The 13204-nt window shown below is 55.5% G+C and overlaps 1 protein-coding gene across 1 annotated transcript in view; it reads left to right on the top strand.

Moving 5' to 3' along the window:
* Positions 1 to 13204, top strand: part of SGIP1 (SH3GL interacting endocytic adaptor 1) — a gene marked incomplete at its 5' end in the record, with an annotated part of 24217 nt that overhangs the window by 640 nt on the left and 10373 nt on the right. The window contains 8 exons of the mRNA XM_057386931.1: positions 186 to 237; positions 1014 to 1099; positions 3076 to 3168; positions 4183 to 4257; positions 6376 to 6837; positions 8995 to 9116; positions 9744 to 9870; positions 12902 to 12961. Coding sequence (XP_057242914.1) covers positions 186 to 237; positions 1014 to 1099; positions 3076 to 3168; positions 4183 to 4257; positions 6376 to 6837; positions 8995 to 9116; positions 9744 to 9870; positions 12902 to 12961 — 1077 coding nt within the window. The remainder of the gene's footprint in view (positions 1 to 185; positions 238 to 1013; positions 1100 to 3075; positions 3169 to 4182; positions 4258 to 6375; positions 6838 to 8994; positions 9117 to 9743; positions 9871 to 12901; positions 12962 to 13204) is intronic.

Below are 13204 nucleotides of genomic sequence, written 5' to 3' on the forward strand. Positions count from 1 at the left end.
TGGGTCACCTCAGCGGTGCCACTCCCTGGCTCTGCCCTCTCCAGAAATCAACGGGAATTGGAGCAGAATCTGTAGGGTTGGGGGCACAGGGCCGTGTCCCCTGCTGGTGGCACTCGGGGTGTGATTGGGGGGTCATGGGGAGGCTCTGGAACGGGAACAGCTCTGACCCCATTCCTGCCCCACAGGTGAGGAGATCACGCGGCCCCGGCGCTCCACGCCCACGCCAGACCCCGCCAGGTCAGTCCCGGGGTTATCCACGGTCCAGACACCATTCCAGTGTGGATTTGGGACATTCCCATGGACAGGGGGGCGTTTGAACCGTGTCTGATGGGCTCCTGAAGGGTCAGATGGGATTTTGGGCAGGAATTGTTCCCCAGAAGGGTGGGGAGCTCTGGCAGTGCCAAAGGCCWGGCTGGRATTGGGGTTTGGAGCACTCTGGGATGGTGGRAGATAKCCCTGCCCATTTATGGGATTTGATTTAATGGCCCTCCCAGCCCATTCCGTGATTTTGGGAGGACTGAGAGCCCCATGGTTTTTGGGATGCTGTGTCCATCCCTGTTCTCCCTAAAAGCACCAAGGACATTCCCTTCTGGAGCACCTTGGTCCTGATCCCTACAGAGCTGCCAGCCTTGGGGGAATTTATTGATTTAGGATGTGCAAGATTTTAGGGAATAAAGCCAAAATCCCCCAGGGAACGGGCCCTGTGCAGCTCCAGGGCTCAGCTCCAGCTGTGGTGGAGCAGAGCATGGTCCAGATCACGCACATTTTTTTTTTTTTTAACCCTTTCCCATGCACTTTTGGCTGATTTTGAAGCCATTTGAAAGGTCCCACTGTAGGGCTGGCACTGTGGTGTTCCCAGTCCCTTTTCCCTTTTTCCCCCTGCAATCCCATGCTGGCCAGGTCCTTGATGGTTTGGAATATAAAAAGTCCTTGAAAATATGAGGGTTTTCCCCAAAGATGGGTCAGAACACAGCAGTGACCCCATGGCTGCTCTGTGCTTGTCTCATCCCCAGCAGGAAACCCGGGGAGGACCCGGCGGCGCTGGCCCCGCTCTTCGGGCCCCCGCTGGAGTCAGCGTTCGAGGAGCACAAGCTGGAGGGTGAGTGTGGGGTCAGCGGGGTGTGGGGTAAATGGTGTGGGGTCAGGGCGGGTGTGGGGTCAGCAGTGACTTTGGGGCCAATGATGACATTGGGGTCAGCGGTGACATTGGGGTCAGCAGTGTCTTTGGGGCCGTGGTGTCTTTGGGGCCATGGTCACTTTGGGGTCAGCGGTGAGTTTGGGCTCAGTGGTGACCTTGGGGTCAGCAGTGTCTTTGGGGTCAATGGTGACTTTGGAGCCATGGTGACTTTGGGGCCAATAATGACTTTGGGGCCGTGGTCACTTTGGAGCCAATGATGACTTTGGGGTCAGCGGTGACTTTGAGATCAGGAGTTGCTTTGGGGCCAAGGTGGCTTTGGGATCAGTGGTGTCTTTGGGGTCAATGGTGACTTTGGGGCCGTGGTGACCTTGGGGGTCAGTGGTCACATTGGGGCTGGGGTGAYATTGGGATCAGCAGCAACTTTGGGGCCAGCAGTCACTTTGGGGCCGTGGTGTCTTTGGGATCAGTGGTGTCTTTGGGGCCAATTGATGACTTTGGGGCTGGGGTGACATTGGGATCAGCGGTGACACTGGGGCCGGGGTGACATTGGGATCAGTGGTGTCTTTGGGGCCGTGGCCACTTTGGAGCCAATGGTGACTTTGTGATCAGCAGTGACTCTGGGGCCACTGATGACTTTGGGGCCATGGTGACTTTGGGATCTCCCAGCAGGGCCACAGGAAGGTTCCCCAGCCCGGGCAGCATTGGGGTCCCCATCCCTGAGGGGTTTGGAATCCCCATGGATGTGACCCCTGGGGGCGTGTTTGGGATGGAATTTGCAGCGCTGGGGGATGATCAGACCCCACGGGCTCAGAGGGCTTTTCCAAGTTCACAATTCCATGAATTCCACGGGAATTCAATAATTCCATGAATTCCATGGAATTCCACGATTCCCAGTTTCCCAGCCCCGCTGCCAGAGGAGGAATCAGCCCAAGCAGGGTTTGAAGGACGAGCGGCCGTGTTCCTCGGTGCGGGGTTAATTCGGGCTGCCCACAAACAGAGCGAGCTCTTAAGTCAATTAGTTAATTAACAGGTCTGGGCCAGGTCCTGGCAGGGAACAGCTCCAGAATATCCAAACTCTGGATTTTCCAATCAAACCATCACCCTGGAGCAGGGGGAGTTTAATTCCATCCGGGATTTGGGATGCAGTTGTGGGACAATGCCTCAAATCCCTCCTAGGAAATGCTGTTTCAATAATGGTGTTTTCTCCTCTTTTAACATGGACACATTTTTCTTCCCTCCAAACCCGATTTTTCCCAGATTTCCCAAAGCTCTGGGATCTTCCAAGTCCTGATTCTCCCAAACCAGCCCCGTTCACCCCTCGAGGGGGTCATTCCCAGAGATTTCCTCCTCCTCTTTTTTCCTCCTCCTGGAGCCTCAGGGATTGGCCACTGCCCTGGGAGCCTTGTCCTGTCCTCTCATTAACAACTCCAGTTAATTCTTTTAATCAAAGCAGCGTTTGCATGCAGCTCTCTGCACAAAAACTCCAAGAAACTGAAATTACACATAGAAAAATTCCACCCCCCCCACCCGCTGAAACCCCTCTGAATTTAATTGTATTTTTTTTTATTTTCATACCTGATGGGGTTTGGGGTTTTTTTGGGTTTTTTTTTTTTTTTTTTAAAGTCTAAAATCCCAGACCCTTTTTGCCCTCAATACAATATTTTCCTTCCCGTAAGAAGCCTCCAAGCCCATCCCTGGCATTGTTTTGTTTGTCAAGCAGCATAAGTGTCAAACTAATTGCACGTCCTGCTTGGAAATCGGACAATCTTTTAATTATCCACCCTTAGAAAGCCCCCTGTCTTTAATTAATGAGGTTTCTGTCACTGTCTGGTCCCTCTTTTCCCAGAGCTTCAGAGTGTCACCTTTGTGTTTTGCTGATTGGAAGAAAATATTTGGTTTTTTTCATTGCTTTCAAAGGTTTATTTTTATTTTTTCAGCCGCTCTGGACCAGCCTGAGATATGGGGGTCAGTCCAACCCGTCAACACAAACGTAGAGTCCCCAAAACTTCCGAGACCTTTTCCAACTGGAAGTAAGTGACCCTAAAAATAAATAAAAAATAAACCCACAGAGAAACCAGGTCAAAGATTTGAGTGCTGCTCATCCAGGCTCTGCAATTCCATAATATTTTAAATTAGAGGGTTTTTTTTGGGTTTTTTTCCCCTTGGTTTGCTCTGGGTTTAGAGTCCTGTGGGGTGGAGGAGAGAGTGGGATTGAGGGATGGAGGGATGGGGATGGATCCTGATCCTGCATGACCGTGCCGGGCTAATTTGGCTGGAAAAGTTGGAAGCACCAGTTTTTCCAGGCTGACATGGAGAAGAGCAGCACTGCCCCCAATCCCTGATATTTTTTTTGAATCCCGGATTTTATTTTAATCCCCGATTTTTGTTTTGAATCCTTGACTTTTTTCTCCAGTCCCCGACTTTTTTTGAATCCCCGATTTTTTTTTTTTTAAATCCCCTTTTCTTTTTTTTTAATCCCCGATTTTTCCTCCCGTCCCCGATTTTTCCCCACTCCCCGATTTTTCATCCCCATTTCCCTTTCACCCGGGGCAGCCCAGGAACCATTTCCTCRTCAGAAACGCCCCTGTAAAGCATCTCTGCCTAATTAGGCGCTGTTAATTAGCCCCACCCCGCCTGCACACCCTGGATCCAATGGGATGGGCACTGCAGGAAGGTGGAGACCACGCTGTGCCCCGGAGGCTCTGGCTTTAATTAAAATGCTAATTTTAATAGGCTGTGAAAAAAAACGGGGAAAAATTTCATAATTTACAAAATTTTCAATAAAAACTGTTCCCCACTGCCAGGGGGAAGGGATAGGGGGGATATTGGGAGGGAATTCCTGGCTGGGAAGGAATTCCTGGATGAGATGGAATTCCCAGAGAAGCCGCGGCTGCGCCTGGATCCCTCCAATGTCCAGAACGTCGCTCGGAGCTCATCCCTGCCTTTATCCCCTTTTCCCAGCAATCCCGTTTGGTATTCCATGGATTTTTCCAGGTTTCCCGCTGCTCTCCAGCTGAATTTTCCCCTCTCTGCTCTGTCCGCAGCCCCTCCGCCGCTCCCCCCGAAGAACATCCCGGCCACGCCGCCGCGCACCGGCTCGCCCCTGCCCCTGGCCATAGGTAACGGCTCTGCCCCRCCCTGGGGTGCCCATTTGGGGTGGCACTAAGGGGACAGACCCCCCTGGCCATGGGGACAGCTCCTGGCACAGCCAGCTCGGRTCCTGGGGTGGCACAGGGGGATAGGGCTGCGTTTGGGACATGGATTTGGTCCCTGTGCGTCCCCTTCCTTTTGCAGAATTCCAGAATGGTTTGGGTTGGGAGGGAGCTTAAAGCTCACCCAGTGCCACCCCTGCCATGGCAGGGACACCTCCCACTGTCCCAGACTGCTCCAAACCCTCCTGGGACACTCCCAGGGATGGAGGAAGGAGGTTTGGTGGTGTCTCAGTGGATGCTGCAGTCGGGGTGATTTCACAGAAATTTTTGGCTCCCAAGCTGATCTCACCCTGGTGAAATCCATGTTCTTGACACCATCCCTGCCCTCGGGATCAGTCCCTTTGGGAAGCAGGATTAACCTTTATATCCTGCTCAGAATTGGGATATTTTTCCCAATTTCAGAGCTTTGCTCTTTGGAGCAGGCCCGTGCTTGGGAAATAACGGGATTTGCAGGGTCTGCCTGCGTCAGGGAGCTGCTCCTGCACTCCCTGCCCCCCAAATTCCCACTGAAAGGTGGGAAAAAAACCCTGGTGCTGCAGCCTGGGGCAGGGAAGGGAGGATGGAGAGATGATGGGGATGAAAGGGTTGGAAAGGGGCTGGGGATGAAGGACACCCAAGGGCAGGGATGGAAAGGTTCTGGATGCAGCCAGAGGACAGCAAGCGCTTCCAAACATATAATTCATGGTGCTGGCAGGGAGCTGCTGCTGGAAAAGCAGAATTTGGGCAGGAAAGGCAGGGCTGGCCTGGAATTGGGCACTGCACGGGGACAGAGCCCCTTGGGATCAAATCTTTGGCCATGAGGAACTGCCCTGCTCTGGCCTCGCTGCTCTGACCATCTCCATCCCATCTGTGCCCCCATATCCCAATTTTCCTGTTTGTGGGAGCAGTGTCCATCTCCATCCATCAATCCATCCCCAGGAGCAAATGCCGGATCATTTGCTGGGCTGTGCTTTGTGTATCTGTAACGCCAGAGGCTGAGATCTGCTTTTGTCTGGTGTAGCAAAATCCTGTTTGATCCCCTCCACCCTCAGTGGAGAAGCGTGGATGGCTCCCCCAAATCCAGGAGAGGGATGGGGTGATGCTCCCACGAGGATCCCGGAGGGAATTCAGTGTTAGGATCTCCTTTCCTTGGATGTGAAGTGCTTGGCTGTGGATCTGTGGTGGTTCTGGAGTCAGGTGGGAATGTTGGTGTGTGGAGCCTTGGTGTGCCCTGAAATCCTGACCTGTGCCTTGAAATCCCAGTCTGTGCCTTGAAATCCTTATCTGTGCCCTGAAATCCCCAATCTGTGCCCCAAAATCCTGATCTGTGCCCCGAAATCGTGGCCTGTGCCCTGAAATTCTCATCTGTGCCCTGAAATTCTCATCTGTGCCCTGAAATTCTCATCTGTGCCCTGAAATTCTCATCTGTGCCCTGAACTCCTGACCTGAGCCCCAAAATCTCAGTCTGTGCCCCAAAATCTCGGTCTCTGCCCTGAAATCCCGATCTGCTGTGCCCTGAAATCCCCATCTCTGCCCTGAAGTTCCGATCTGTGCCCTGAAATCCTAATCTGTGTCCTAAAATTCCTGCTTGTGGCTGGAACACATTCCCTGTGCTGCATGCCCCGACTCCAGCAGTGTCCAAGCAGCATGTTTAAATATATATATATATATATTTATACCTGAGTGTTTATAAATATATATATAGAGAGAGAGTGCGGTGTGCCAGAGTGCTGAGCGCACCCCTTCAATATCTGCTGATAATTCCCAGCGCTGATAAGGACCTGGAGTGGTTGAGAGGACAAAAAAAGGCTGTGAATTTGAGGGGATTTGGGACTGTGGATGTGAGTGCTGGCTCGTGGTGCATGATCCCGCGGGATTCATCCCCCGCTGTGCACGGCCGCGGTAGAAACGTTGCTGCCCATGAATTATATCGATATCTACAGGAAAAGGAGTTTTTTAGCTCATCTCYCGTAGAAGTAGAACCCGTAGAGAGTAGCACAGCCCTCGCTTAATGCTCGGTGTAAAATAAACCTCCTCTGACCGCAGGAGGGGACCAGGCAGCAGCAGARCCCAAACGGGACAAACTCCCGTCCATCAATGACTTGGACAGCATTTTTGGCCCCGTGCCGTCCCCCAAATCTGCTGCTGCCGCCGCGGAAGACAAGTGGGTCAATTTTTCCGATCAATCCCCGGAGAACGCGCCTCCGGAGCTGTCGCCCCGGGACAAAGCGCCGCCGTCGCCGCCTCCGCCGGTGCCCGCGGGCAGCCCGGGCAGCGCCCCGGCGGCGGCCGAGCATCCCCGCCCGCTGCCCTCGCCGCTGCAGCTGGAAGACGCTCCCAAGAAGATTCCCGAGCAGCCCCACCTTAAGGATGATTCCGCCGAGCCCGTCGCCTCTCCCAAAGATTTGGGGCCGGGCCAAAGGGCCACCCCGCCGCCCCCTCCGCCGCCCACCTACCGCGCGGTGGTGTCATCGCCCGGCCCGGGCGCCAGCACGGGAAGCGCCAGCGGTACGTGCTGTGAGCTCGGGTGTGCTTCGCTGTGGCCCTGGTGACCGCCGCCGACCCCTCCCGCCTGCCTGTGCCTGCCCGGCCGTCCCATCCTGCCGTCCCGTGTGTTTTCTGCGCCTYCTGTGTCCTTCCCTGCCCCGCGCTGTGCTCCCCGAACTGCCGGGACCGCACCCCGAAATGGGGCGCGGGGTTGKTGTTGGTGGTGTTGGTGTGCTCTGCTCCCGCTCCCACCGAGAAATGTGTCAGGGAAATCACCGGGGGTTAAATCACGTTAATTCACGGGTGTGAGCGGTGCTCGGTGCTTCCCGGGGATGGGGAAATGTGTCCGGGCTGAGCCTCTCCCCTGGGAGAACCGGCTGGCTCTGCCTGCATTCACCTGCTTAATTATGAATGTTCRTTAAGGCAAACGAGCTCGGCGCGGCTCGGTTTACTCACCCCGAGTGCCTGAGCCCAGCTCAGCCAATCCCGCACCCAGCACRAGCGATTTTTGCGGGATTCACCCCGCAGAGCCTGGAGGAAGCTGCACCCGCACAGGGGTGAGGGGTGCGGTGGGTGCAGCCCCCCAGTTCTGTGTGTCACCGCTGTCCCCTCCTCGTGGGAATTTGTGTCACTGCCTGGGCTTTGTCACCTCCCCGGAGGGTGGCCCGGGCGGGGCTGGTGCTGCTCGTGTGGCTTCGCTTCAGTGCTGGTGGCTTTTCTGTGCTGGCCCGGGGCTGGGTGGGGTCCAGCCGGAGCGGGGACAGCTCCGGGAGCTCCGGGAAGCACCGGGATTCTCCAGCGCCGCTCTCAGCGCATTCCCAGAGGGGCACAGGATGGATTTGTGCCGTGGGGATGGATGGAGGGACAAATCCCGCTCCGAAGATCCAAATCTCCTCTCCAGGAATCGCCTCCCGGCTCAGGCTGGGCTGTTTCCCTCCCACTGCACCTCAGCATTCCCCAGAGCAGCTGGAAGATCAAAGTGTGGGCACAGCCCCACAAAAATGGCACAAATCCTTCAAAAGCTGCAGGCCTGAGRCACAAATCCAAGGTTATTTCCCCTCAATATTTCCTCTTTTGTCAGGCTTTTAGTGGGATGAGGAAGGCAAAATTCACATTTTTGGTCCCAAATTAGTCTTGGAAATAAAAGTGACTCGAATTTTGGGGTTGTGCAAAGGAAGGACTGAATTTGCTTCCTTTAAGCCAGGCCTTATCTTGTCTGAGTCTCCTCTCTTTCACCTCTTGCTGTTTCTGTAGATCCAGCTTTAGATAGATCCAGCTTTCTGTAGATCTTTCCTTAATCTTTCTGTGCTGAGCTCTCATACAAAAAATGTAGAAAACGATTCTTTTGTAAGTGGGGAAATCATTAAATCATCATCTTATGGGCCTGAGCAGAGCATGGAGCTGCAGAGCTTTGGGGAAATTCGTGACAAACACCGGCTCAGCTTTCCTGGGAATGGGTTCTGAGCTCCCTCCCATTTCTGGTGCTGCCTCTGTCCAGCTCCAGTCTCGCTGGGATTCTCCTGGAAGGAATTCCTGTGTGTGGAGTGAAGCTCTCTCCTGGTCGTCTTGTGAAGCACCCATTGGAATTTCCATTTGATCCCAAAAATCCCCATTTCCAGCAGGGTGAGGGACCACTGGAACCCCGAGACCAGCACCCCTTGCTGGTTCTAGGAGCCTCTTCCAGAGGGCTGGGAGATGAGTTACACTCCCAGCAAATCCCAGAACCTTCTCCTCTTCCAGAGGGTTGGGAGATGAGTTACACTCCCAGCAAATCCCAGAACTTTCCTCTTCCAGAGGGTTGGGAGATGAGTTACACTCCCAGCAACTCGCAGAATTTTCCTCTTCCCCCCGTCTCTCTCCTTTGCTTGGCCAAAGCTCTGCCCCTGTGCGTAGGATTCCTAATTCCCAGTTGTGCTGCCCCTGGAGCAGCGGTTCATCCATCACCACCTTCCTGCTGCCCACGTTTATTTTGGAAAGCTGTGAGACTCCTCTGATGACGATTTTTTCCGCGGGAAGCAGGCACGGAGCAGCTCCTGGCAGAAGTCCACGGGCACCAGCAAGCCTGGAATATTCAGCACAAAGCCGGGCTGTGCCCCGGTCCCGGAGAGCCCGAGGGGTCGGGATGGGCACCCACGGGGGCACAGCGTGCCCGGGGCACTCACAGCTCCCGTTTTTCAGGTTCCTCGTCGCCGGCTCGCCCCGGAACGCCGCTGGCCACGTGTGGGACCCCCCCGCCGCCGCCACCCCGACCCCCGTCCCGACCCAAACTGCCCCCGGGCAAACCTCCCGTCAGCGATGTGGTACGTGGGGTTTGGGGTGTGGAGGGGGTACCGGGGTGGTGGGGAAGGGAAAATAACCTTGGAACGGGGTAACGGAGCTAAGGGAGCGTGGAGCGGGGTTCTGTGGGGGTTCTGGGGTGAATCCCCCTGGGAAGGACCGCAGTGACACGGGCAGGGACGGGAATGGGCTCCAGGGAAGGGTTTGGGGTGGAGCAGGGCGGGTCCGGCCATCCCGGCAGTGCCCGATGATGTCCTGTCTGCTGCCCCACGCTGCTCCAGGTAGGCTGGGAGGCGTTTAGGATCGCTGATGTGGGTGTGAGATGACCCCGAAGGATCCCCAATCCCCGATGAGCGGCTCCGCAGGGAGCTGGCACACGCTGGGCACTGCTCCTTTCCCAGGGCCAATCCCATTCCCATCCCAAAGCCCTGAGCTYCCATCCTCAGTGCGGGTGGGTGGGAATTTCAAACACCCACACGGAGCTGGGGATGATCCATTTTCCTAGCTCCAAGATAAAATATTCCTACCAGAACCCAAATCATTCCAATTTTCCCTCTGGGACACCAGAGCAGTCCTGAGGGTCCGGGCATAACTTTGCTGTTTCTGTGCAGATTTTCTGTAACTTTGTGTTATTTTCTGTTTCTCTCCAGTCCAGGCCTTTTAGCCCTCCCATCCACTCCTCCAGCCCTCCTCCGATAGCACCTTTAGCCCGTGCTGAAAGTACTTCTTCCATCTCTTCCACCAATTCCCTGAGCGCAGCCACCACTCCCACCGTCGGTAAACACACGCAGCACTGCTGCTCTTTCACCTTTCCTACATCCTCACAAAATTCCTGACGCCTGGGCATTCGCTAGAATGTTCTCTGGGCTCGGATTCGTTTGTTTTTATTGGGGTTTTAAATGCTGAGAGGGCTTTGAGGGGGAAAATGGATCAGGAGGGTGGTGCTGAGAGGGAAGTTTTTCTAAATGTCATGGGAAAYGTGGTGAAAGTCAAGGGAGATATAATGTAAAAGGTCATTTTGGGCTGTAAATTGGGGCAAAATAAGCTTTTTTTTGGCAGGGGATGCTTGTGCCTGGAGGGGAGTGGGGCTGGAAGCCAGACCTTGGGATCCGGGGATGTTAAATCATTAAGGAATGCCTTAAATTCACATTTCCCCTTAAAGCAATAACGGGAAAAGGGGGCTTGGAAAAGGCTCTCCCAAACATTGCCTTGGCATGTCCCAGACCAGAACAAAATGCTGTTCCCTTTTGGAGGGGAAAAAAACCGTTAAAAAAAATGGGGTTTGCCCAAACGCCGGGGCTGAGCCAAGGGATGGGAATCGAGTCTGGCTGGCAGCTCCAGCTCCAGGCGCTGGGTCCCCCACGCCTCCTCCTCCATCCCCTCCATCCCCTCCATCCCCTCTGTCCCCGCTGCCGCCGCTCCCCCTCCTCCTCCTCCATCCCTTCCATCCCCCTGCCCTCGCTTCCCGCAGCTCCATCTTCTCCCAAACACCTTCCTCCTCTGTTTTTTTCCCCGATCCCGGCAAACCCAGCCTGGCGGGAGTTCCCGAGCGCTCGGCACCGCCCTGGCCGCAGCGTGTCGCCGCTGTCACCGCGGYGGTGGCCGGAAGGGGTGGCGCTGGTGGCACCGGGTCCCCCACCCCCGGGGCTTTGCTGGAGTCTCCGACTGCGTCTCCATCCTGTCGTTGTTCACTCTCGGCTGTTGTAGGTGCTCGTAGCTGTTSCGGCTGTCGGTCACTGTCACAGCACCTTGCTGGGGAAATGTCACCGGGAGCGAGGGGCAGCCAGCCCTGGGCATCCGCTGGTGGCACAGGTCACCACTGGTGGCACTGCAGTGGCCTTGACCGGTGCCTGAGGGCACGGTGGCCGCAGGGACAGTGGCTTTGGTGGAGGGGACAGCCAGGCTGAGAGCAGGGATGGTCACAGGGGCTGCAGGATGCTGGGAAGGGCGGTGGCAGCGGGCTGAGGGCTGCTCCTGCCACCTCAGATCCCTCAGTTTAGGGTTTTTGGGTTTTTTTTTCTCACATATTTTTGGGGGCAAAAGCTGCTGTTTGATGTTTTAATGCCCTCCCCACACTGAGCAGAAGGGATGATGTTGCTGGGGGGTGAAAAGCTGTGCCCACTGACCCCAGCAATTCCCACTCCCTCCATGGGGGTTTTCCTTGCAGGAGAGCTGAAATCAGGGTTTTGGGGTTACCCTGGGGCTGGGGAACTCCAAATGGGGCAGCCAGGAGGAACAGCCCAGGTTTTGGAGGTGTTGCACTTCCAGCTCCATAGATTATCCTGAGTGGGAAGGGACCCACAGGGWTCACTGATCCAACCCAACAATCCCCCCTGAGCATCCCTGGCAGTGCTGTCCAAACCCTCCTGGAGCTCTGGCAGCCTCAGGGAGCCTGGGCAGTGCCAGCACCCTCTGGGAAGAGCCTTTTCTGCAGGCACCTGACCTAAACCTTGGGAAAAGCTGGATGGGCATCAGGTAGGGACAGACAGGGTTTGGGATCTGCACTGGGAAAGATTCTCCTTGTCCCACCAAGGCAAGGGCGGGCACGGTGCTGGGGGAGGACAACCCACAGCAGAGGAGGGAGAAATTGTAATTGCCAAAAGAGGAAAAGTTGGGCTGGGAGGCGTGCAGGGATGGGCAGGTCTGGGATCTGCCAGGTCCCGGGGGGCTGGGACACCCCAATCCGGCCGGGGCTGGAGTCTGTCTCTGTTCCCTGTCCCCCGTTCCCCGCGGCAAAGTCCAATGGAGTTTGTCCGAGAGCAGGGGAAGGGTGGCTCCATCTCCGTGTCCTCCGTGCTGTTCTGGTGTGCTTTCCTTGTCGGCTGCATGTGGGTCTGGACAATTCCCGGCAAAGCAAGGAGCTGCTCTGTTCCCGTGTCGGTGCCCCTCCCGTCGTTTCTCTGTCTCTCCGTTGATACAAGTGCGCTGCTTGGTTTCACTTGGGATCCGTGTTTTTCATTCTTTTTGTGTTTTGTTTTTTTTTTTTCTTGCTTTCCTTTGCGTTTCTTCTGCTTGTGTTATCAGAGGATGATGCTTTTATTGACAAACTGCCCGCGTTTGAACGGCGCAGTGAAACGCCGGCAGGTACTGTACTGGCAGGGAGCTTTCCGAGCAATCCGCCTTCGGAGCGGCACCCACCGCTCGCAGCACCTTGCATGACAGTTTCTCAGTGACTCAAARGACTCGGAGGTGGAAGGTTGGCACCTCCCGAATTCCGAAAGGTTCATCCAGCAGCTCAAAAAAGCTGTTTCCACCCCCCAACCCCCGCCCCGCCCCCCCATCCCGAGTTATTCCAGCGTGGTGGCTTTGGGAGCGCAGGTGGCGATGGCGAAGGGAAGATTCCAGCAGGGACCTGCCGCTCTGTGTGCGTGTGTCTGGTTCTCTGCAAGTGTCGTGTCCTCAAGTGCGAGAGCAAGCAGCCACGTGTCACTGTCACTGCGTGTCACCGCGGGGCCATGCGGAGCAGCGTTCGGCCGGCTCCGCGCAGGTAGAACGCGCTGACGGAGCCGAGAAGCCTCTTCTACTGTAGCCAAAAAAAAAAAAAAAATTAAAAAAAAAAAGCGAAACAGCCCCTCCAAACTCCTCACCCGGCGGGCAAAACGACTCTTCCATCTGGGCTTCCATAGCTTCGCTTCCCGCTTTCCGTCTCCCACGCCAGCGCCCGGGTGTCCCTGCACGTGTGACCGCCCTGCAGCGCCTCGTCCCCTCCCCGTAGCGACATTAATGACCTGCTCTGTGACTCACACTGTGTCCTTCTCTCTCCCTCTCCTTAACCTTTCCCATCCCGCTTCAACTCCTGGCCATACAGAGAATGAACAGCCTTCCCTCGTTTGGTTTGACAGAGGAAAGTTTTATTTGACTTTCGAAGGTAAGTAGTGCAAAGCACAGCCGGTAACCACTCGCTGCCCTCGCTCTTGCTCTCCCGCTCCCGGGGTTCCCTTCCAGGGCTCCATCCAATCAATCCAACTTTCCAGGCTCCATCCAATCCAGCTTCCCGTGCGGAATGCTATGGYTCCTTAGATGGCATCGCCGGTCCGACCGGAATCCTTTTTTGATTTGGTTTAGTGCCATTTTGTCCCGCTGATCTCTTTCTCCTCGTTGATTTCCTTTT

This window comes from Malurus melanocephalus, unplaced genomic scaffold (genome assembly GCF_030028575.1).
Source record: "Malurus melanocephalus ecotype Western Australia unplaced genomic scaffold, MMel_1.1 scaffold_1101, whole genome shotgun sequence".
Classification (NCBI taxonomy): domain Eukaryota; kingdom Metazoa; phylum Chordata; class Aves; order Passeriformes; family Maluridae; genus Malurus; species Malurus melanocephalus.